General features: G+C 48.7%; 1 protein-coding gene across 1 annotated transcript; it reads left to right on the top strand.

The window, feature by feature from the left end:
• The first annotated feature begins 353 nt into the window (after window positions 1-353).
• On the top strand, window positions 354-23,057 carry LOC110002379 (E3 ubiquitin-protein ligase RNF182). The gene is made up of 8 exons (XM_065955475.1): window positions 354-976; window positions 3,001-3,065; window positions 3,235-3,357; window positions 18,550-18,703; window positions 18,782-18,846; window positions 19,051-19,201; window positions 20,152-20,375; window positions 20,448-23,057. The coding sequence occupies exons 3-8, from the start codon at window positions 3,310-3,312 to the stop codon at window positions 20,628-20,630; spliced, it is 825 nt and encodes a 274-aa protein (XP_065811547.1). The 5' UTR covers window positions 354-976; window positions 3,001-3,065; window positions 3,235-3,309; the 3' UTR covers window positions 20,631-23,057.
• The last annotated feature ends 7 nt before the right edge of the window (window positions 23,058-23,064 follow it).

Here is a 23,064-nt window from a genome sequence, read left to right as displayed (position 1 = left end):
TTGACATGTTGTGATGTTGTGATGTTGACATGTTGACATGTTGTGATGTTGACATGTTGTGATGTTGACATGTTGACATGTTGTGATGTTGACATGTTGTGATGTTGACATGTTTACTCTTCTGTGTGAAATAAACATTCAGCATCCTGCAGGAGGTCAGCGTGTTACCTGAGCACGTGCGTGTTTCTGTTGTGTGTTCGTGACATTGTGACGTTATGTAACAACAAACAAACAAAAAGGTGGACTTCCTGTGTGATGACGTGTCTTTGTGTGAATGTCCGTGAACGCGTCATGGTTATAGATCGTGTTATTCATTAATTGTATATTTCATGTTGATTTGTCATCGATCTTCTTTGATCTTCATCTTCAGGAGGAGACTTCCCGTCATCCCGCTGCGGGCCGGTTGCCATGGTAACCCTGTATCCCGCCGCTGGCCGCGCGCGCCGCAGTGAGGAGAGCGGAGGGAGACGGTGAGTCACCGACACCGAGAGTGGCGACCGACGGACCGGAGACAGACACCCGGTTAGCCCCGTTAGCCTGTTAGCATCCCCGATGCTACAGAGGGGGGGACCGCGGATGAGGGACCGATGACGGCAACAGCCGCAGTGTCGCTTCGACCTGAGACGACGGAAACAGCAATCAGAGCATCAGTGTTCAAGGTCCGCATTGTTGCTTCAACCTGAGAGACAACAGCAACCTCATCAAGGTGCAGCAACCTCATCAAGGTGCAGCAACCAGACTGTTGCTGCTGCAGTGTTGCTTCAACAGACATCCAGCAACTACACCTGCAGCAACTTGTATCCTCCTACAACTGTTGATTTTATTGACCACCATGTTGCTTCCTCCGAGAGACAAAAGAGCAACCCGAGCAATTATATAAACAGCAACCAGCAGCCAGCGTCACTGTGTTGCTTCAGTGTGAGAGGATTGAATCTGCAACTGCAACTCAACCGACTCTGCCCGACTCTTCCAGCAGGTGAGCAGCAACCTGACCTTAATGTTTACAGTTTTATGTCTCTGATGCTGAAGCTTTTGTAATGATGAACTCGTCTGGCCCCCCCGGGCCCTGCTGGAGGACAGAACCAGAATCAGGCCTGAAATCATTCTTCATGTTTGTAGTGGTTTCTCTCAAAGTCAAAACTGTCATAGTGAAGTCAGATGGTTAAATAATCAAAGTTAAAGGAGCAGTATGTAACTCTGACACCTAGTGGTTAAAATTGGTACTGCAGTCTAAATTTAAAACATTGTAGAGGGCTGTAAAGCGCCTACCTTCTGTGGTCCAAACAAATCCAGAGCATTCAGGATCAGAATCTAAAGTTAGAAGGAGGACATACTGGCTGCTGCATTGTTGTCAGAGAAGATGTTTCCTTAATGATCAGAGAGTAAGATACCTTTATCATCTCACTCTCCACACAGCTCACTGATTGATGGTAGAAGTAACTGAGCATGATTCTGAGGTTTCTAAACTCTTAAAGTAAAAAAAGAAACAGATGTAAGAACTTTTCAGGGCGTTTTCACACCTCACCTGGTCGGTTCAGTGAAACCAAACTCAGGTCATTGGAGTTCATTTGTTCTGGTGTGAAACTGTCAATCAAACCAAACAGCTGAACAGAGACCGCTTGTAAAGGAAGGTCTGGTGTGGTTCATCTGTAGTCAGAACATGAACAATGGTGGTCCATCTCTGTTCATCATCTTTTATGATGGATCTTCAGAAACAGTTTTGGGTCGATAAGCAGGTTCTGGATCAGGAGGACTAACGTGGTCCGTCTCCTGAACTGTCTTTAAAAGTATCTTCAGAGACTCCACAACATCAACACATTATTTCAAACTGTATCCTCAGTGATAAACACAAACAATATAAACACTGATGAGCAGAGCCGACATCACTCTGTGTCGTCGTCTGTCCATTTAGAAACTGTAAAGAGTCTTTGGAGAAGCCACAGCCAATCAGGAGTCAGCTAGTCTTTGTTTACTTCTGACCAATCAGAGAGCATTGTCCTCGTACCACACAGGTCTTGTAAACATCCCCGTGTGAACTCTGACAAAACTCGAGGTAATTAAGCAACAATGGAACAAACTAGTCGATGATTCAGACCAAAGCAAACGATCTAGAGCTGCGATGCTAAAAACGATTCAAATGCCAAAAAGAAGAGTACAAAAATAAAGTTTATTTTAGTTTTTAATGTTGAAACTCAAAGTTTTAGTTTTTTAAATCGGTCAGTTACAGGAATTTTAAGCTTGTAGTTTGAAACAGAGTAAGAATCAAACGTGTTTTGGTACCACGGTAACGAAAGGAGAAGACACAAAATATCAGTAAATTCTTGTTTTTAATCATCCATCTTTGTAAGTAACTTCCTGTGAAACATCGCCAACGCTCTCTCATCCCGTCGTGTGCCCACCCGAGTCCGTCGTGACTCTGAGAAAAGTTTTACACCTCAGCTGAGACGTTGGAGCGGTGGTTACCAGCTGATCACTCTGTGTCTGCTTACGGTCATGTGACCGCACCGGGCTCTGCTGATTGGCCGGCTTCAGGTCTTTGCACAGGGAAATAAGTTACCATAGCAACAAACATCAGCATCCCCAGAGTCCCCTCCCGCTGTGTTACATAACAACTGCAGTTGTGTGTGTGTGTGTGTGTGTGTGTGTGTGTGTGTGTGTGTGTGTGTGTGTGTGTGTGTGTGTGTGTGTGTGTGTCTGTGTGTGTGTGTGTGTGTGTGTGTGTGTGTGTGTGTCTGTGTGTGTGTGTGTGTGTGTGATGGATACTGGACTTTATATTTAGACACTGGACGTTATTTCAGAATCAGCACTTTTTTAGACTCAGGACTTTTTATAAATCCTCCCTCACATCCTGCAGTTCACCTGCTTGTCCTGTAGGGGGCCTCACAGTGAGGAGAGCAGGACCCACAGCTACAGCCCCCTCTGGTGGGTGACTGGCAGTGTGACGAGGGGTTAAAGCTCTCTCACCTGTAACCTGTCTCACCCCTCCCTGTCTGTCTGTAGGTCTTCAGACTGGACAGATGGACGTCCTCTCAGAGCGTCAGACTGATCAGCTGAACTGGAATCAGGTACCCGGCGCTTCGTCTGTGAAATCAGAAGTTTGAGTGTATTTCTGTTTATTTGATTGTTACTGCAGGACGTTTGATTTCTGCTGCAGCAACATTCATTGTTTTAAAGTTTCAATATTATTCTTTTTAATAATAATAATTTTTACTGCTTTACCTTTTTGTCCTCCAGTCAGGTGACGGCCTCTGGTCTAGTTAAGCCCCGCCCACCATAGCCCCTCCCCCTGGTTTAAGTGAAGATAAAAAGATGAGTCTGTTGAAGGAGGCGGAGCCTGCTCGGAGGATGGAGGGGAAGGTGAGATTTTGTAATATTTTCTCACAACAGCGAGTCTGTCGTCATCACATGGACGACACAACAAGTTCATTATGAAAGCACGACACTTTGAACTTGTTCATTAAACCTCCGATCCATTCAGGGTCATTAACCCTCTGTCGTGGTGCGTTCAGGGTCATTAACCCTCTGTCGTGGTGCGTTCAGGGTCATTAACCCTCTGTCATGGTGCGTTCAGTGTCGTTAACCCTCTGTCGTGGTGCGTTCAGTGTCATTGACTCTCTGCCGTGGTGCGTTCAGTGTCGTTAACCTTCTGTCGTGGTGCGTTCAGTGTCATTAACCCTCTGTCGTGGTGCGTTCAGTGTCATTAACCCTCTGTCGTGGTGCGTTCAGTGTCGTTAACCTTCTGTCGTGGTGCGTTCAGTGTCATTAACCCTCTGTCGTGGTGCGTTCAGTGTCGTTAACCCTCTGTCGTGGTGCGTTCAGTGTCGTTAACCCTCTGTCGTGGTGCGTTCAGTGTCGTTAACCCTCTGTCGTGGTGCGTTCAGTGTCGTTAACCCTCTGCCGTGGTGCGTTCAGTGTCATGGTGCGTTCAGTGTCATTGACTCTCTGCCGTGGTGCGTTCATTGTCATGGTGCGTTCAGTTTCATTAACCCTCTGCCGTGGTGCGTTCAGTGTCATTAACCCTCTGCCGTGGTGCGTTCAGTGTCATTAACCTTCTGCCGTGGTGCGTTCAGTGTCATTAACCTTCTGTCGTGGTGCGTTCAGTGTCATTAACCCTTTCTGATGGTGCGTTCAGTGTCATGGTGCGTTCAGTGTCATTAACCCTCTGTCGTGGTGCGTTCAGTGTCATTAACCCTTTCTGATGGTGCGTTCAGTGTCATGGTGCGTTCAGTGTCATTAACCCTCTGTCGTGGTGCGTTCAGTGTCATGGTGCGTTCAGTGTCATTAACCCTCTGTCGTGGTGCGTTCAGTGTCATTAACCCTCTGTTGTGGTGCGTTCAGTGTCATTAACCCTCTGTTGTGGTGCGTTCAGTGTCATGGTGCGTTCAGTGTCATTAACCCTCTGTTGTGGTGCGTTCAGTGTCATTAACCCTCTGTTGTGGTGCATTCAGTGTCATGGTGCGTTCAGTGTCATTAACCCTCTGTTGTGGTGCGTTCAGTGTCATTAACCCTTTCTGATGGTGCGTTCAGTGTCATGGTGCGTTCAGTGTCGTTAACCCTCTGTCGTGGTGCGTTCAGTGTCATTAACCCTCTGTTGTGGTGCGTTCAGTGTCATTAACCCTTTCTGATGGTGCGTTCAGTGTCGTGGTGCGTTCAGTGTCGTTAACCCTCTGTCGTGGTGCGTTCAGTGTCATTAACCCTCTGCCGTGGTGCGTTCAGTGTCATTAACCCTTTCTGATGGTGCGTTCAGTGTCATGGTGCGTTCATTGTCATTAACCCTCTGTCGTGGTGCGTTCAGTGTCGTTAACCCTCTGTCGTGGTGCGTTCAGTGTCATTAACCCTTTCTGATGGTGCGTTCAGTGTCATGGTGCGTTCAGTGTCATTAACCCTCTGCCGTGGTGCGTTCAGTGTCATGAACCCTTTCTGATGGTGCGTTCAGTGTCATGAACCCTTTCTGATGGTGCGTTCAGTGTCATGGTGTGTTCATTGTCATTAACCCTCTGTCGTGGTGCGTTCAGTGTCATTAACCTTCTGTCATGGTGCGTTCAGTGTCATTAACCCTCTGTCGTGGTGCTTTCAGTGTCATTAACCCTCTGTCGTGGTGCGTTCAGTGTCGTTAACCCTCTGTCGTGGTGCGTTCAGTGTCGTTAACCCTCTGTCGTGGTGCGTTCAGTGTCATTAACCCTCTGTCGTGGTGCGTTCAGTGTCGTTAACCCTCTGTCGTGGTGCGTTCAGTGTCGTTAACCCTCTGTCATGGTGCGTTCAGTGTCATTGACTCTCTGTCGTGGTGCGTTTGGTGTCGTTAACCCTCTGTCATGGTGCGTTCAGTGTCATTAACCTTCTGTCATGGTGCGTTCATTGTCATTGACTCTCTGCCGTGGTGCGTTCGGTGTCGTTAACCTTCTGTTGTGGTGCGTTCAGTGTCATGGTGCGTTCAGTGTCATTGACTCTCTGCCGTGGTGCGTTCAGTGTCATTAACCCTTTCTGATGGTGCGTTCAGTGTCATGGTGCGTTCAGTGTCATTAACCCTCTGTCGTGGTGCGTTCAGTGTCATGGTGCGTTCAGTGTCATTAACCCTCTGCCGTGGTGCGTTCAGTGTCATTAACCCTTTCTGATGGTGCGTTCATTGTCATGGTGCGTTCATTGTCATTAACTCTCTGTTGTGGTGCGTTCAGTGTCATGGTGCGTTCAGTGTCATTAACCCTCTGCCGTGGTGCGTTCAGTGTCATTGACCCTCTGCCGTGGTGCGTCCAGTGTCATTAACCCTCTGTCGTGGTGCGTTCAGTGTCATTAACCCTTTCTGATGGTGTGTTCAGTGTCATGGTGCGTTCAGTGTCATTAACCCTTTCTGATGGTGCGTTCAGTGTCATTAACCCTTTCTGATGGTGCGTTCAGGGTCACGGTGTGTTCAGTGTCATTGACCCTCTGCCGTGGTGCGTTCAGTGTCATTAACCCTTTCTGATGGTGTGTTCAGGGTCACGGTGTGTTCAGTGTCATTGACCCTCTGCCGTGGTGTGTTCAGTGTCATTAACCCTTTCTGATGGTGTGTTCAGGGTCATTAACCCTTTCTGATGGTGTGTTCAGTGTCATGGTGCGTTCAGTGTCATTGACCCTCTGTCGTGGTGCGTTCAGTGTCATTAACCCTTTCTGATGGTGCGTTCAGTGTCATGGTGCGTTCAGTGTCATTAACCCTCTGTCGTGGTGCGTTCAGTGTCATTAACCCTTTCTGATGGTGCGTTCAGTGTCATTAACCCTTTCTGATGGTGCGTTCAGTGTCATTAACCCTTTCTGATGGTGTGTTCAGTGTCATGGTGCGTTCAGTGTCATTGACCCTCTGTCGTGGTGCGTTCAGTGTCATTAACCCTTTCTGATGGTGCGTTCAGTGTCATGGTGCGTTCAGTGTCATTAACCCTCTGTCGTGGTGCGTTCAGTGTCATTAACCCTTTCTGATGGTGCGTTCAGTGTCATGGTGCGTTCAGTGTCATTGACCCTCTGCCGTGGTGCGTTCAGTGTCATTAACCCTTTCTGATGGTGCGTTCAGTGTCATGGTGCGTTCAGTGTCATTAACCCTCTGTCGTGGTGCGTTCAGTGTCATTAACCCTCTGTTGTGGTGCGTTCAGTGTCATGGTGCGTTCAGTGTCATTAACCCTCTGTTGTGGTGCGTTCAGTGTCATTAACCCTCTGTTGTGGTGCGTTCAGTGTCATTAACCCTTTCTGATGGTGCGTTCAGTGTCATGGTGCGTTCAGTGTCATTAACCCTCTGCCGTGGTGCGTTCAGTGTCATTAACCCTTTCTGATGGTGCGTTCAGTGTCATGGTGCGTTCATTGTCATTAACCCTCTGTTGTGGTGCGTTCAGTGTCATTAACCCTCTGTTGTGGTGCGTTCAGTGTCATGGTGCGTTCAGTGTCATTAACCCTCTGTTGTGGTGCGTTCAGTGTCATTAACCCTCTGTCGTGGTGCGTTCAGTGTCATTAACCCTCTGTCGTGGTGCGTTCAGTGTCGTTAACCCTCTGTCGTGGTGCGTTCAGTGTCATTGACTCTCTGCCGTGGTGCGTTCAGTGTCATTAACCCTTTCTGATGGTGCGTTCAGTGTCATGGTGCGTTCAGTGTCATTAACCCTCTGCCGTGGTGCGTTCAGTGTCATTGACTCTCTGCCGTGTTGCGTTCAGTGTCATTAACCCTTTCTGATGGTGCGTTCAGTGTCATGGTGCGTTCAGTGTCATTAACCCTCTGCCGTGGTGCGTTCAGTGTCATTAACCCTCTGTTGTGGTGCGTTCAGTGTCATGGTGCGTTCAGTGTCATTAACCCTCTGTTGTGGTGCGTTCAGTGTCATTAACCCTCTGTTGTGGTGCGTTCAGTGTCATTAACCCTTTCTGATGGTGCGTTCAGTGTCATGGTGCGTTCAGTGTCATTAACCCTCTGCCGTGGTGCGTTCAGTGTCATTAACCCTTTCTGATGGTGCGTTCAGTGTCATGGTGCGTTCATTGTCATTAACCCTCTGTTGTGGTGCGTTCAGTGTCATTAACCCTCTGTTGTGGTGCGTTCAGTGTCATGGTGCGTTCAGTGTCATTAACCCTCTGTTGTGGTGCGTTCAGTGTCATTGACTCTCTGTCGTGGTGCGTTCAGTGTCATTAACCCTCTGTCGTGGTGCGTTCAGTGTCATTAACCCTCTGTCTTGGTGCGTTCAGTGTCATTGACTCTCTGTCGTGGTGCGTTCAGTGTCATTAACCCTCTGTCTTGGTGCGTTCAGTGTCATTGACTCTCTGTCGTGGTGCGTTAAGTGTCATTGACTCTCTGTCGTGGTGCGTTCAGTGTCATTAACCTTCTGTCATGGTGCGTTCAGTGTCGTTAACCCTCTGTCGTGGTGCGTTCGGTGTCGTTAACCCTCTGTCGTGGTGCGTTCGGTGTCGTTAACCCTCTGTCGTGGTGCGTTCGGTGTCGTTAACCCTCTGTCGTGGTGCGTTCAGTGTCATTAACCCTCTGTCTTGGTGCGTTCAGTGTCATTGACTCTCTGTCGTGGTGCGTTCAGTGTCATTGACTCTCTGTCGTGGTGCGTTCAGTGTCATTAACCTTCTGTCATGGTGCGTTCAGTGTCATTGACTCTCTGTCGTGGTGCGTTCGGTGTCGTTAACCCTCTGTCGTGGTGCGTTCAGTGTCATTAACCTTCTGTCGTGGTGCGTTCGGTGTCGTTAACCCTCTGTCGTGGTGCGTTCGGTGTCGTTAACCCTCTGTCGTGGTGCGTTCGGTGTCGTTAACCCTCTGTCGTGGTGCGTTCAGTGTCATTAACCCTCTGTCGTGGTGCGTTCGGTGTCGTTAACCCTCTGTCGTGGTGCGTTCGGTGTCGTTAACCCTCTGTCGTGGTGCGTTCAGTGTCATTAACCCTCTGTCTTGGTGCGTTCAGTGTCATTGACTCTCTGTCATGGTGCGTTCAGTGTCATTGACTCTCTGTCGTGGTGCGTTCAGTGTCATTAACCTTCTGTCATGGTGCGTTCAGTGTCATTGACTCTCTGTCATGGTGCGTTCAGTGTCATTAACCCTCTGTCTTGGTGCGTTCAGTGTCATTGACTCTCTGTCGTGGTGCGTTCAGTGTCGTTAACCCTCTGTCATGGTGCGTTCAGTGTCATTAACCTTCTGTCATGGTGCGTTCAGTGTCATTGACTCTCTGCCGTGGTGCGTTCAGTGTCATGAACCCTTTCTGATGGTGCGTTCAGTGTCATGGTGCGTTCAGTGTCATTAACCCTCTGTTGTGGTGCGTTCAGTGTCATTGACTCTCTGCCGTGGTGCGTTCAGTGTCATGGTGCGTTCAGTGTCATTGACTCTCTGCCGTGGTGCGTTCAGTGTCATGAACCCTTTCTGATGGTGCGTTCAGTGTCATGGTGCGTTCAGTGTCATTAACCCTTTCTGATGGTGCGTTCAGTGTCATGGTGCGTTCAGTGTCGTTAACCCTCTGTCGTGGTGCGTTCAGTGTCATTAACCCTCTGCCGTGGTGCGTTCAGTGTCATTAACCCTTTCTGATGGTGCGTTCAGTGTCATGGTGCGTTCATTGTCATTAACCCTCTGTCGTGGTGCGTTCAGTGTCGTTAACCCTCTGTCGTGGTGCGTTCAGTGTCATTAACCCTTTCTGATGGTGCGTTCAGTGTCATGGTGCATTCAGTGTCATTAACCCTCTGCCGTGGTGCGTTCAGTGTCATGAACCCTTTCTGATGGTGCGTTCAGTGTCATGGTGTGTTCATTGTCATTAACCCTCTGTCGTGGTGCGTTCAGTGTCGTTAACCCTCTGTCGTGGTGCGTTCAGTGTCATTAACCCTCTGTCGTGGTGCGTTCAGTGTCATTAACCCTCTGTCGTGGTGCTTTCAGTGTCATTAACCCTCTGTCGTGGTGCGTTCAGTGTCATTAACCTTCTGTCATGGTGCGTTCAGTGTCATTAACCCTCTGTCGTGGTGCGTTCAGTGTCGTTAACCCTCTGTCGTGGTGCGTTCAGTGTCATTAACCTTCTGTCGTGGTGCGTTCAGTGTCATTGACTCTCTGTCGTGGTGCGTTTGGTGTCGTTAACCTTCTGTTGTGGTGCGTTCAGTGTCATGGTGCGTTCAGTGTCATTGACTCTCTGCCGTGGTGCGTTCAGTGTCATTAACCCTCTGTCGTGGTGCGTTCAGTGTCATGGTGCGTTCAGTGTCATTAACCCTTTCTGATGGTGCGTTCAGTGTCATTAACCCTTTCTGATGGTGCGTTCAGTGTCATTAACCCTTTCTGATGGTGCGTTCAGTGTCATGGTGCGTTCAGTGTCATTAACCCTCTGTCGTGGTGCGTTCAGTGTCATGGTGCGTTCAGTGTCATTAACCCTCTGTCGTGGTGCGTTCAGTGTCATGGTGCGTTCAGTGTCATTAACCCTTTCTGATGGTGCGTTCAGTGTCATTAACCCTTTCTGATGGTGCGTTCAGTGTCATGGTGCGTTCAGTGTCATTAACCCTCTGTCGTGGTGCGTTCAGTGTCATGGTGCGTTCAGTGTCATTAACCCTCTGCCGTGGTGCGTTCAGTGTCATTAACCCTTTCTGATGGTGCGTTCAGTGTCATGGTGCGTTCATTGTCATTAACCCTCTGTTGTGGTGCGTTCAGTGTCATGGTGCGTTCAGTGTCATTAACCCTCTGTCGTGGTGCGTTCAGTGTCATTAACCCTTTCTGATGGTGTGTTCAGTGTCATGGTGCGTTCAGTGTCATTGACCCTCTGTCGTGGTGCGTTCAGTGTCATTGACCCTCTGCCGTGGTGCGTTCAGTGTCATTAACCCTCTGTCGTGGTGCGTTCAGTGTCATTAACCCTTTCTGATGGTGTGTTCAGTGTCATTAACCCTTTCTGATGGTGCGTTCAGTGTCATTAACCCTTTCTGATGGTGCGTTCAGTGTCATGGTGCGTTCAGTGTCATTGACCCTCTGTCGTGGTGCGTTCAGTGTCATTAACCCTCTGTCGTGGTGCGTTCAGTGTCATTAACCCTCTGTTGTGGTGCATTCAGTGTCATGGTGCGTTCAGTGTCATTAACCCTCTGTTGTGGTGCATTCAGTGTCATTAACCCTTTCTGATGGTGCGTTCAGTGTCGTGGTGCGTTCAGTGTCGTTAACCCTCTGTCGTGGTGCGTTCAGTGTCATTAACCCTCTGCCGTGGTGCGTTCAGTGTCATTAACCCTTTCTGATGGTGCGTTCAGTGTCATGGTGCGTTCATTGTCATTAACCCTCTGTCGTGGTGCGTTCAGTGTCGTTAACCCTCTGTCGTGGTGCGTTCAGTGTCATTAACCCTTTCTGATGGTGCGTTCAGTGTCATGGTGCATTCAGTGTCATTAACCCTCTGCCGTGGTGCGTTCAGTGTCATGAACCCTTTCTGATGGTGCGTTCAGTGTCATGGTGTGTTCATTGTCATTAACCCTCTGTCGTGGTGCGTTCAGTGTCGTTAACCCTCTGTCGTGGTGCGTTCAGTGTCATTAACCCTCTGTCGTGGTGCGTTCAGTGTCATTAACCCTCTGTCGTGGTGCTTTCAGTGTCATTAACCCTCTGTCGTGGTGCGTTCAGTGTCATTAACCTTCTGTCATGGTGCGTTCAGTGTCATTAACCCTCTGTCGTGGTGCGTTCAGTGTCGTTAACCCTCTGTCGTGGTGCGTTCAGTGTCATTAACCCTCTGTCATGGTGCGTTCAGTGTCATTGACTCTCTGTCGTGGTGCGTTTGGTGTCGTTAACCTTCTGTTGTGGTGCGTTCAGTGTCATGGTGCGTTCAGTGTCATTGACTCTCTGCCGTGGTGCGTTCAGTGTCATTAACCCTCTGTCGTGGTGCGTTCAGTGTCATGGTGCGTTCAGTGTCATTAACCCTTTCTGATGGTGCGTTCAGTGTCATTAACCCTTTCTGATGGTGCGTTCAGTGTCATTAACCCTTTCTGATGGTGCGTTCAGTGTCATGGTGCGTTCAGTGTCATTAACCCTCTGTCGTGGTGCGTTCAGTGTCATGGTGCGTTCAGTGTCATTAACCCTCTGTCGTGGTGCGTTCAGTGTCATGGTGCGTTCAGTGTCATTAACCCTCTGTCGTGGTGCGTTCAGTGTCATGGTGCGTTCAGTGTCATTAACCCTTTCTGATGGTGCGTTCAGTGTCATTAACCCTTTCTGATGGTGCGTTCAGTGTCATGGTGCGTTCAGTGTCATTAACCCTCTGTCGTGGTGCGTTCAGTGTCATGGTGCGTTCAGTGTCATTAACCCTCTGCCGTGGTGCGTTCAGTGTCATTAACCCTTTCTGATGGTGCGTTCAGTGTCATGGTGCGTTCATTGTCATTAACCCTCTGTTGTGGTGCGTTCAGTGTCATGGTGCGTTCAGTGTCATTAACCCTCTGTCGTGGTGCGTTCAGTGTCATTAACCCTTTCTGATGGTGTGTTCAGTGTCATGGTGCGTTCAGTGTCATTGACCCTCTGTCGTGGTGCGTTCAGTGTCATTGACCCTCTGCCGTGGTGCGTTCAGTGTCATTAACCCTCTGTCGTGGTGCGTTCAGTGTCATTAACCCTTTCTGATGGTGTGTTCAGTGTCATGGTGCGTTCAGTGTCATTAACCCTCTGTCGTGGTGCGTTCAGTGTCATGGTGCGTTCAGTGTCATTAACCCTCTGCCGTGGTGCGTTCAGTGTCATTAACCCTTTCTGATGGTGCGTTCAGTGTCATGGTGCGTTCATTGTCATTAACCCTCTGTTGTGGTGCGTTCAGTGTCATGGTGCGTTCAGTGTCATTAACCCTCTGTCGTGGTGCGTTCAGTGTCATTAACCCTTTCTGATGGTGTGTTCAGTGTCATGGTGCGTTCAGTGTCATTGACCCTCTGTCGTGGTGCGTTCAGTGTCATTGACCCTCTGCCGTGGTGCGTTCAGTGTCATTAACCCTCTGTCGTGGTGCGTTCAGTGTCATTAACCCTTTCTGATGGTGTGTTCAGTGTCATGGTGCGTTCAGTGTCATTAACCCTTTCTGATGGTGCGTTCAGTGTCATTAACCCTTTCTGATGGTGCGTTCAGGGTCACGGTGTGTTCAGTGTCATTGACCCTCTGCCGTGGTGCGTTCAGTGTCATTAACCCTTTCTGATGGTGCATTCAGTGTCATGGTGCGTTCAGTGTCATTAACCCTCTGTCGTGGTGCGTTCACTGTCATGGTGCGTTCAGTGTCATTAACCCTTTCTGATGGTGCGTTCAGTGTCATTAACCCTTTCTGATGGTGTGTTCAGTGTCATGGTGCGTTCAGTGTCATTGACCCTCTGTCGTGGTGCGTTCAGTGTCATTAACCCTCTGTCGTGGTGCGTTCAGTGTCATTAACCCTTTCTGATGGTGCGTTCAGTGTCATGGTGCGTTCAGTGTCATTGACCCTCTGCCGTGGTGCGTTCAGTGTCATTAACCCTTTCTGATGGTGCGTTCAGTGTCATGGTGCGTTCAGTGTCATTAACCCTCTGTCGTGGTGCGTTCAGTGTCATTAACCCTCTGTTGTGGTGCGTTCAGTGTCATTAACCCTCTGTTGTGGTGCATTCAGTGTCATGGTGCGTTCAGTGTCATTAACCCTCTGTTGTGGTGCGTTCAGTGTCATTAACCCTTTCTGATGGTGCGTTCAGTGTCGTGGTGCGTTCAGTGTCGTTAACCCTCTGTCGTGGTGCGTTCAGTGTCATTAACCCTCTGCCGTGGTGCGTTCAGTGTCATTAACCCTTTCTGATGGTGCGTTCAGTGTCATGGTGCGTTCATTGTCATTAACCCTCTGTCGTGGTGCGTTCAGTGTCGTTAACCCTCTGTCGTGGTGCGTTCAGTGTCATTAACCCTTTCTGATGGTGCGTTCAGTGTCATGGTGCATTCAGTGTCATTAACCCTCTGCCGTGGTGCGTTCAGTGTCATGAACCCTTTCTGATGGTGCGTTCAGTGTCATGGTGTGTTCATTGTCATTAACCCTCTGTCGTGGTGCGTTCAGTGTCGTTAACCCTCTGTCGTGGTGCGTTCAGTGTCATTAACCCTCTGTCGTGGTGCGTTCAGTGTCATTAACCCTCTGTCGTGGTGCTTTCAGTGTCATTAACCCTCTGTCGTGGTGCGTTCAGTGTCATTAACCTTCTGTCATGGTGCGTTCAGTGTCATTAACCCTCTGTCGTGGTGCGTTCAGTGTCGTTAACCCTCTGTCGTGGTGCGTTCAGTGTCATTAACCCTCTGTCATGGTGCGTTCAGTGTCATTGACTCTCTGTCGTGGTGCGTTTGGTGTCGTTAACCTTCTGTTGTGGTGCGTTCAGTGTCATGGTGCGTTCAGTGTCATTGACTCTCTGCCGTGGTGCGTTCAGGGTCATTAACCCTTTCTGATGGTGTGTTCAGTGTCATGGTGCGTTCAGTGTCATTGACCCTCTGTCGTGGTGCGTTCAGTGTCATTAACCCTTTCTGATGGTGCGTTCAGTGTCATTAACCCTTTCTGATGGTGTGTTCAGTGTCATGGTGCGTTCAGTGTCATTAACCCTCTGTCGTGGTGCGTTCACTGTCATTAACCCTTTCTGATGGTGTGTTCAGTGTCATGGTGCGTTCAGTGTCATTAACCCTCTGTCGTGGTGCGTTCACTGTCATTAACCCTTTCTGATGGTGCGTTCAGTGTCATTAACCCTTTCTGATGGTGCGTTCAGTGTCATTAACCCTTTCTGATGGTGCGTTCAGTGTCATGGTGCGTTCAGTGTCATTGACCCTCTGTCGTGGTGCGTTCAGTGTCATTAACCCTCTGTCGTGGTGCGTTCAGTGTCATTAACCCTCTGTTGTGGTGCATTCAGTGTCATGGTGCGTTCAGTGTCATTAACCCTCTGTTGTGGTGCATTCAGTGTCATTAACCCTTTCTGATGGTGCGTTCAGTGTCGTGGTGCGTTCAGTGTCGTTAACCCTCTGTCGTGGTGCGTTCAGTGTCATTAACCCTCTGCCGTGGTGCGTTCAGTGTCATTAACCCTTTCTGATGGTGCGTTCAGTGTCATGGTGCGTTCATTGTCATTAACCCTCTGTCGTGGTGCGTTCAGTGTCGTTAACCCTCTGTCGTGGTGCGTTCAGTGTCATTAACCCTTTCTGATGGTGCGTTCAGTGTCATGGTGCATTCAGTGTCATTAACCCTCTGCCGTGGTGCGTTCAGTGTCATGAACCCTTTCTGATGGTGCGTTCAGTGTCATGGTGTGTTCATTGTCATTAACCCTCTGTCGTGGTGCGTTCAGTGTCGTTAACCCTCTGTCGTGGTGCGTTCAGTGTCATTAACCCTCTGTCGTGGTGCGTTCAGTGTCATTAACCCTCTGTCGTGGTGCTTTCAGTGTCATTAACCCTCTGTCGTGGTGCGTTCAGTGTCATTAACCTTCTGTCATGGTGCGTTCAGTGTCATTAACCCTCTGTCGTGGTGCGTTCAGTGTCGTTAACCCTCTGTCGTGGTGCGTTCAGTGTCATTAACCCTCTGTCATGGTGCGTTCAGTGTCATTGACTCTCTGTCGTGGTGCGTTTGGTGTCGTTAACCTTCTGTTGTGGTGCGTTCAGTGTCATGGTGCGTTCAGTGTCATTGACTCTCTGCCGTGGTGCGTTCAGTGTCATTAACCCTCTGTCGTGGTGCGTTCAGTGTCATGGTGCGTTCAGTGTCATTAACCCTTTCTGATGGTGCGTTCAGTGTCATTAACCCTTTCTGATGGTGCGTTCAGTGTCATTAACCCTTTCTGATGGTGCGTTCAGTGTCATGGTGCGTTCAGTGTCATTAACCCTCTGTCGTGGTGCGTTCAGTGTCATGGTGCGTTCAGTGTCATTAACCCTCTGTCGTGGTGCGTTCAGTGTCATGGTGCGTTCAGTGTCATTAACCCTTTCTGATGGTGCGTTCAGTGTCATTAACCCTTTCTGATGGTGCGTTCAGTGTCATGGTGCGTTCAGTGTCATTAACCCTCTGTCGTGGTGCGTTCAGTGTCATGGTGCGTTCAGTGTCATTAACCCTCTGCCGTGGTGCGTTCAGTGTCATTAACCCTTTCTGATGGTGCGTTCAGTGTCATGGTGCGTTCATTGTCATTAACCCTCTGTTGTGGTGCGTTCAGTGTCATGGTGCGTTCAGTGTCATTAACCCTCTGTCGTGGTGCGTTCAGTGTCATTAACCCTTTCTGATGGTGTGTTCAGTGTCATGGTGCGTTCAGTGTCATTGACCCTCTGTCGTGGTGCGTTCAGTGTCATTGACCCTCTGCCGTGGTGCGTTCAGTGTCATTAACCCTCTGTCGTGGTGCGTTCAGTGTCATTAACCCTTTCTGATGGTGTGTTCAGTGTCATGGTGCGTTCAGTGTCATTAACCCTCTGTCGTGGTGCGTTCAGTGTCATGGTGCGTTCAGTGTCATTAACCCTCTGCCGTGGTGCGTTCAGTGTCATTAACCCTTTCTGATGGTGCGTTCAGTGTCATGGTGCGTTCATTGTCATTAACCCTCTGTTGTGGTGCGTTCAGTGTCATGGTGCGTTCAGTGTCATTAACCCTCTGTCGTGGTGCGTTCAGTGTCATTAACCCTTTCTGATGATGTGTTCAGTGTCATGGTGCGTTCAGTGTCATTGACCCTCTGTCGTGGTGCGTTCAGTGTCATTGACCCTCTGCCGTGGTGCGTTCAGTGTCATTAACCCTCTGTCGTGGTGCGTTCAGTGTCATTAACCCTTTCTGATGGTGTGTTCAGTGTCATGGTGCGTTCAGTGTCATTAACCCTTTCTGATGGTGCGTTCAGTGTCATTAACCCTTTCTGATGGTGCGTTCAGGGTCACGGTGTGTTCAGTGTCATTGACCCTCTGCCGTGGTGCGTTCAGTGTCATTAACCCTTTCTGATGGTGTGTTCAGGGTCACGGTGTGTTCAGTGTCATTGACCCTCTGCCGTGGTGTGTTCAGTGTCATTAACCCTTTCTGATGGTGTGTTCAGTGTCATGGTGCGTTCAGTGTCATTGACCCTCTGTCGTGGTGCGTTCAGTGTCATTAACCCTTTCTGATGGTGCGTTCAGTGTCATGGTGCGTTCAGTGTCATTAACCCTTTCTGATGGTGCGTTCAGTGTCATTAACCCTTTCTGATGGTGCATTCAGTGTCATGGTGCGTTCAGTGTCATTGACCCTCTGCCGTGGTGCGTTCAGTGTCATTAACCCTTTCTGATGGTGCGTTCAGTGTCATGGTGCGTTCAGTGTCATTGACCCTCTGTCGTGGTGCGTTCAGTGTCATTAACCCTTTCTGATGGTGCGTTCAGTGTCATGGTGCGTTCAGTGTCATTGACCCTCTGCCGTGGTGCGTTCAGTGTCATTAACCCTCTATCGTGGTGCGTTCAGTGTCACGGTGCGTTCAGTGTCATTAACCCTTTCTGATGGTGCGTTCAGTGTCACGGTGCGTTCAGTGTCATTAACCCTTTCTGATGGTGCGTTCAGTGTCACGGTGCGTTCAGTGTCATTGACCCTCTGCCGTGGTGCGTTCAGTGTCATTAACCCTCTGCCGTGGTGTGTTCAGTGTCATTAACCCTTTCTGATGGTGCGTTCAGTGTCATTAACCCTTTCTGATGGTGTGTTCAGGGTCACGGTGCGTTCAGTGTCATTGACCCTCTGCCGTGGTGCGTTCAGTGTCATTAACCCTTTCTGATGGTGCGTTCAGTGTCATTAACCCTTTCTGATGGTGCGTTCAGTGTCATTAACCCTTTCTGATGGTGTGTTCAGTGTCATGGTGTGTTCAGGGTCACGGTGCGTTCAGTGTCATTGACCCTCTGCCGTGGTGCGTTCAGTGTCATTAACCCTTTCTGATGGTGCGTTCAGTGTCATTGACCCTCTGCCGTGGTGCGTTCAGTGTCATTAACCCTTTCTGATGGTGCGTTCAGTGTCATTAACCCTTTCTGATGGTGCGTTCAGTGTCATTGACCCTCTGCCGTGGTGCGTTCAGTGTCATTAACCCTTTCTGATGGTGCGTTCAGTGTCATTAACCCTTTCTGATGGTGCGTTCAGTGTCATTGACCCTCTGCCGTGGTGCGTTCAGTGTCATTAACCCTTTCTGATGGTGCGTTCAGTGTCATTAACCCTCTGCCGTGGTGCGTTCAGTGTCATTAACCCTTTCTGATGGTGTGTTCAGTGTCATTGACCCTCTGCCGTGGTGCGTTCAGTGTCATTAACCCTTTCTGATGGTGCGTTCAGTGTCATTAACCCTTTCTGATGGTGTGTTCAGTGTCATTAACCCTCTGCCGTGGTGCGTTCAGTGTCATTAACCCTTTCTGATGGTGCGTTCAGTGTCATTAACCCTTTCTGATGGTGCGTTCAGTGTCATTGACCCTCTGCCGTGGTGCGTTCAGTGTCATTAACCCTTTCTGATGGTGTGTTCAGTGTCATTGACCCTCTGCCGTGGTGCGTTCAGTGTCATTAACCCTTTCTGATGGTGCGTTCAGTGTCATTAACCCTTTCTGATGGTGCGTTCAGTGTCATTAACCCTTTCTGGTGGTGCGTTCAGTGTCATTGACCCTCTGCCGTGGTGCGTTCAGTGTCATTAACCCTTTCTGATGGTGCGTTCAGTGTCATTAACCCTTTCTGATGGTGCGTTCAGTGTCATTGACCCTCTGCCGTGGTGCGTTCAGTGTCATTAACCCTTTCTGATGGTGCGTTCAGTGTCATTAACCCTCTGCCGTGGTGCGTTCAGTGTCATTAACCCTTTCTGATGGTGTGTTCAGTGTCATTGACCCTCTGCCGTGGTGCGTTCAGTGCATTAACCCTTTCTGATGGTGCGTTCAGTGTCATTAACCCTTTCTGATGGTGCGTTCAGTGTCATTGACCCTCTGCCGTGGTGTGTTCAGTGTCATTGACCCTTTCTGATGGTGTGTTCAGTGTCATTGACCCTCTGCCGTGGTGCGTTCAGTGTCATTAACCCTTTCTGATGGTGCGTTCATTGTCATTAACCCTTTCTGATGGTGTGTTCAGTGTCATGGTGTGTTCAGGGTCACGGTGCGTTCAGTGTCATTGACCCTTTCTGATGGTGCGTTCAGTGTCATTAACCCTTTCTGATGGTGTGTTCAGTGTCATTGACCCTCTGCCGTGGTGCGTTCAGGTGCAGACCTGGGCTCAGTCTCTGGTTTACACTCTGGAGGAACTCGAGTGTAAAATCTGCTACAACCGCTACGACACTCGCAGCAGGAAACCCAAACTGCTGGGCTGTCTGCACCGAGTCTGCGCCAAGTGTCTGAAGAAGATGGTCGACATGGGTGAGCCAATCAGATCCTCAGTTTGACCCCTGTGACCCTGATCACATGATGATGATGATGATGATGATACTTTTTCAGGAGAGTCTTCACCCGCCATCAGCTGTCCTTTCTGTCGCCACAAGACTCACGTCCCGGACGAGGAGGTGAGGCTTCATCTTCTGTTAGCAGGAAGACGCTACATTAGCTTAACTATGGTGTGCCTAAAGGGACAAAAAAGCATTAAAGCAATTAAAAAATGAACGCATTAATGTCAGACTAAAACTGCAAAGTGATTAACATGTGAGGGCTGAACATGAAGAACATCAGTGTTATAATTGAAGTGATTCATCGTTAATGTTCTTCTTCAGGTGTGGCTGATGGAGGACGACCGACACATCCTGGCTGTTCTGTCGTGTCAGGATCGAGCACGGCGAGGAGGAGGAGGAGGAGGAGGAGGAGGGGGAGGAGGAGGGGAGGTGGTGCTGAGTCCAAACAGTCTCACTGGTAAAATAATACAAGGTCAGTCTCTAAACTTTCTTCTTTCTCTGTCACTGTCTGTCGATGATGCCGACTGGGTGTCTTGAGACGTTTTATGAACGGGTTCCAGGATACAAACTTTAGAAAACATCACCGTCTCTGTCGTGTAAACTGAGAATATGCAGCTCCTCTGAAAACTGAGATATGTCGCACATGCTCAGTACGCTTCAAGTCAGAAGCCATGAGCGAGGAGTTGGACTACAACAAAAATGGCCGACTCCTGCGTTCTTTTCTTTTTTTTTTGAGAGGTTTTTTTTTTTTAATTAAACATTTCTTTAAAATTTCTTGCAAATGTACAAATGTAAAAAAACTTGTTACAATGGTTACATTCTGGACACCATTGCCAAAGGAAACAGCTGTCATGTCAATAATTAACAGTTCATCATTTTAACAAATAGAAATGAAATGATAATGTCTTAAAGTGCAGTTAATGAGGTCTGGACTGAATATAAGAAAGAAATCAGATAAACAATGAATCAAATATACCTGGGCATATCAGTTTTCAGTTTCTGAGTCATTGGGAAAGTTTCTTCAAAATATCATAAACTGGATGACTTTCAAAATCTATTTTTGTGTATAAAGACTTTTGCGAGACACAGAATCACATTAATGCAGAGTTCATCATTTGTGCTGTTGAACATTATACCAGACGTAACATCCCGACTCCTGCGTTCTGTTTGTTAAATTGACTCTCTTTGTAGTTTGGGGTCATTTGGAATAAAAACAAACGTTTTGTGTGTTAGTCATCTGTTTATATTCACTCCTCACCGCTCTGTAGAGGATGTGCACAAAGTCACAGCACCACCTACTGGCCGACGGTGTGTATTGCAGCGTTGTTAGTGTTTTTTTTCTTCTATGTTTTCGGAGGTTGTTTTCTGAACACAAACTTGTTTTTTAAACCTCCACCTCTCCTCTGCCTGTCTGTCTGTCAGGAGGAGGCGTGAACCCGTCTCACCGCTCCTCCGACTGTCTCGTCATCACCATCATGGAGCTCCCAGAGGAGTCTCCGTCCTCGGACTCACTGAGCATGCTCAATGTGGTGGGTCTGTACCGCCCCCCCAGCCTGGACTCCCTGCCCTGCAACCTGCCGGCTCAGAAGTGTCGCGCCTGGACGTCCCGCAGCTTCCCGCGCTGCCTGCTGGGGGCGCTCTGCCTGGTCAGTACGTGGACAGTAAGTCTGATAGAGACAGGTGAGCAGGTGTGTCTGACAGGTGTCCTCTGTGTTCAGGTGTACTTCAGCTCACTGCCTCTGGGGATCTACCTGCTGATGATTGGTCAGCTGTGGCTGGGCGTGGTCCTGGTCAGTCTGGTCCCCTCCACGCTGCTGCTGCTCGTCCTCTACGGCTTCTGTCAGTGTCTGTGCCACGAGCTGATGGAGGTGCTCGCCGCACGCTCGCACACGCTGCCATGACGACGACACAACACACGCTGCTTACACCATACACTGCCATGACAACAAGACCATGCATGCTGCCATCACAACGACACACTGTAGACTGCTCTGACGACAACAGACGTTGCCATGAAAACGACAAAACCAGCTGCCATAATGACAACAACGACACGACACGTGCTGCTATGACAACGACAGATGATGCAACATGTTGACGGGCAAAACGCTTTCATGATTTTAAGACAAATAGGCTGGAACAAACACAGTCTGTATAAAAATATGGACGACACCACGGCTACTCAAAAGTGAAGCCAAAACATTTGGAGCTCCCCCCGCTGACAGGCTGCAGTATAGGTCATAAGCCCCGCCCCCTCCATGTTAACAGATGGGACATAGCTCTAATAATAAAATCAAAATCTCAAACGTGGTTTCTGTCATTAAAATGAGTTTTTATCACGCTGCTTTAATTCCTTATTTCATGATATTAAAAAAATGATGGCGTCATGATTGACAGCTCTGTTGACCAATGAGGCTCCTGCGTTGCTGTGTGTGATGATCAGATTAGAGGAGGAATAGCGAGCACAAGCATAACAAACACTAACCCAAGAATCTTTAAACTTTCCCTAACCGTGTCTGCTTCAGGCAAACACAAGAATCTGTTCTGCTGCCGACTGAACCCACCTGAATGACCTTTGACCTTTTATCAGGAAGTCAAACATGTTGTGGTTAGAGGAAGGGGCGGGGCGTCTATACAGCAGCTCCACCAGCCGGTTTGAAAATGTCAGCTCTTGTCATGGAGGTTGATTTGGCTTCACTTTTGTGCAGCAGGATAACTAGATGTGTCGTCCATCTTTATATTCATAGCTTTCAGTCATGTGACCGACGCGGAGGCCTGGTGGGCAAAAACAGTTTAGGAAAGTGGCGTCCACCAATCGGAAACGACCTCAGAGAAACAGAGAACTGATGAAAGTCTACAAACGTTCAGACAGATTTATGTATTTTCGATGTGAAGTTTGAGAAGAGAAGTGCAAAAAATTCATCATCAAACGGGCTAATCATCTCATTATCGTTCATCTCGTAACTTGACCTCTCGTATCCCGCGGCAACGCCATGCAGCACAGGTCAGGTTTCAGGGCGCTCTAGAGCTTTCAGCTAACGATAGAATCAGGATCTCAGTCAGCTGTCAGTCAGTGTTCTGGAGCAGAAATATTTAGATCAAATGAGCAGAATCTTTGATGTCAGGACGAGGAGACGTCGGTTCTTTATCTCGCTCACAGGGACAGCGGAGCGTCTAACGGCGTTCATCCACGATCTCCTGCTCTCTCCTTTAAAACATTCAAATCTGTAGAAGAAGAACAACCCAGGCTTGTCTCACATTCGTCTTTAGTTTGAAAAATAAAACGTGTCAAAGCACATACAGAAGGTTGAGACCACGACTGATAACTTCTCCGTAGCGTGCAGCAGTGGGAAGCCTTTCTAGCCCGCCATGTGGGCGGTTCCATAAATGTGTGAAGTCACGTGAAAGCTATGAATACAGTCAACAGAAGGTTCATGCTGCCATGACAACCATAGCAACACATCACAGTTACTATAGCAACAACAACAGAACTGACCAGCAACACTTGAAACAGCAAAACAGCTTCTGACCACAAAACAAACAGAGCGCCGCGGCGAGCCACTCAGAACGCTTCAGCTCCGATTCTGGATCCAGAACATCAACACACCCAGAACTACAGAACTCACCTGAAGACTGACCCACCTGTGGACTCTGACCCCGCCCCCCTCTCTGAATACCAGCATTACTCCCCTCCTCCCTCTTTGAAGCTACAACCAATCCCAGGACCAGGTGATGACATCATCACAGAAAGGAGGCGGAGTCTGTCTTCACTCACTCGTGTTTTACTGTGAAAGTTTTTTCTCTTTTCCGCCTCCTGCTGGTCGAAACCGTGAACAGAGATTTTTATTTTTTATGCAGAAACAACGGGCTCTGATGTCATAGTACACCTATCAGCCAATCAGAGGGGAGGTTGTAGACTGCTGCACAGACGTCACACTAGTTAACCATCAAACGTTTAACTGTTGAATATTATCAATATGTGTGAACCTGTTACTCGTCTTTGTCGACACTTATACTAATTAAACCCTCCTGTTCAGAGTTGGAGAGAACAAAGGGAAGTCTTGAACTGTTGGCCTAGAAGCAAAAGAAACAGGAAGTAGGAGTAAGATGTTCTGAAGCTACTCATGTGGAGATTACTGAATTCCTGCACAATCATTGCAAAGATCAAGAAGTTCACATGACTCAAATGATCCCTGATACACCAGACCCCTAAAAGTCAGGGTTGGTCATTTCCTCCAGATCCACTTCTTCAGATTCTGGTGTAAATTGTCTTTAGGTCCTGACTGACATTAATAACTCATGTTCTCTGAAACAGGAACAAAGAAAATCCATCAA

The sequence above is a fragment of the Labrus bergylta genome, chromosome 5 (assembly GCF_963930695.1).
Source record: "Labrus bergylta chromosome 5, fLabBer1.1, whole genome shotgun sequence".
Lineage (NCBI taxonomy): Eukaryota > Metazoa > Chordata > Actinopteri > Labriformes > Labridae > Labrus > Labrus bergylta.
Note: the sequence above shows the minus strand (reverse complement) of the source record. Positions and strands in the feature narration are given on the sequence as shown.

Bases quoted from the DNA above. Each gene is read 5' to 3' on its own strand.
- LOC110002379 (XM_065955475.1), top strand. From the start codon at position 3,310: ATGAGTCTGTTGAAGGAGGCGGAGCCTGCTCGGAGGATGGAGGGGAAG. The intron at 3,358-18,549 runs GTGAGATTTTGT...TGGTGCGTTCAG, and splicing joins CTCGGAGGATGGAGGGGAAG to GTGCAGACCTGGGCTCAGTC. The intron at 19,202-20,151 runs GTCAGTCTCTAA...TCTGTCTGTCAG, and splicing joins CACTGGTAAAATAATACAAG to GAGGAGGCGTGAACCCGTCT.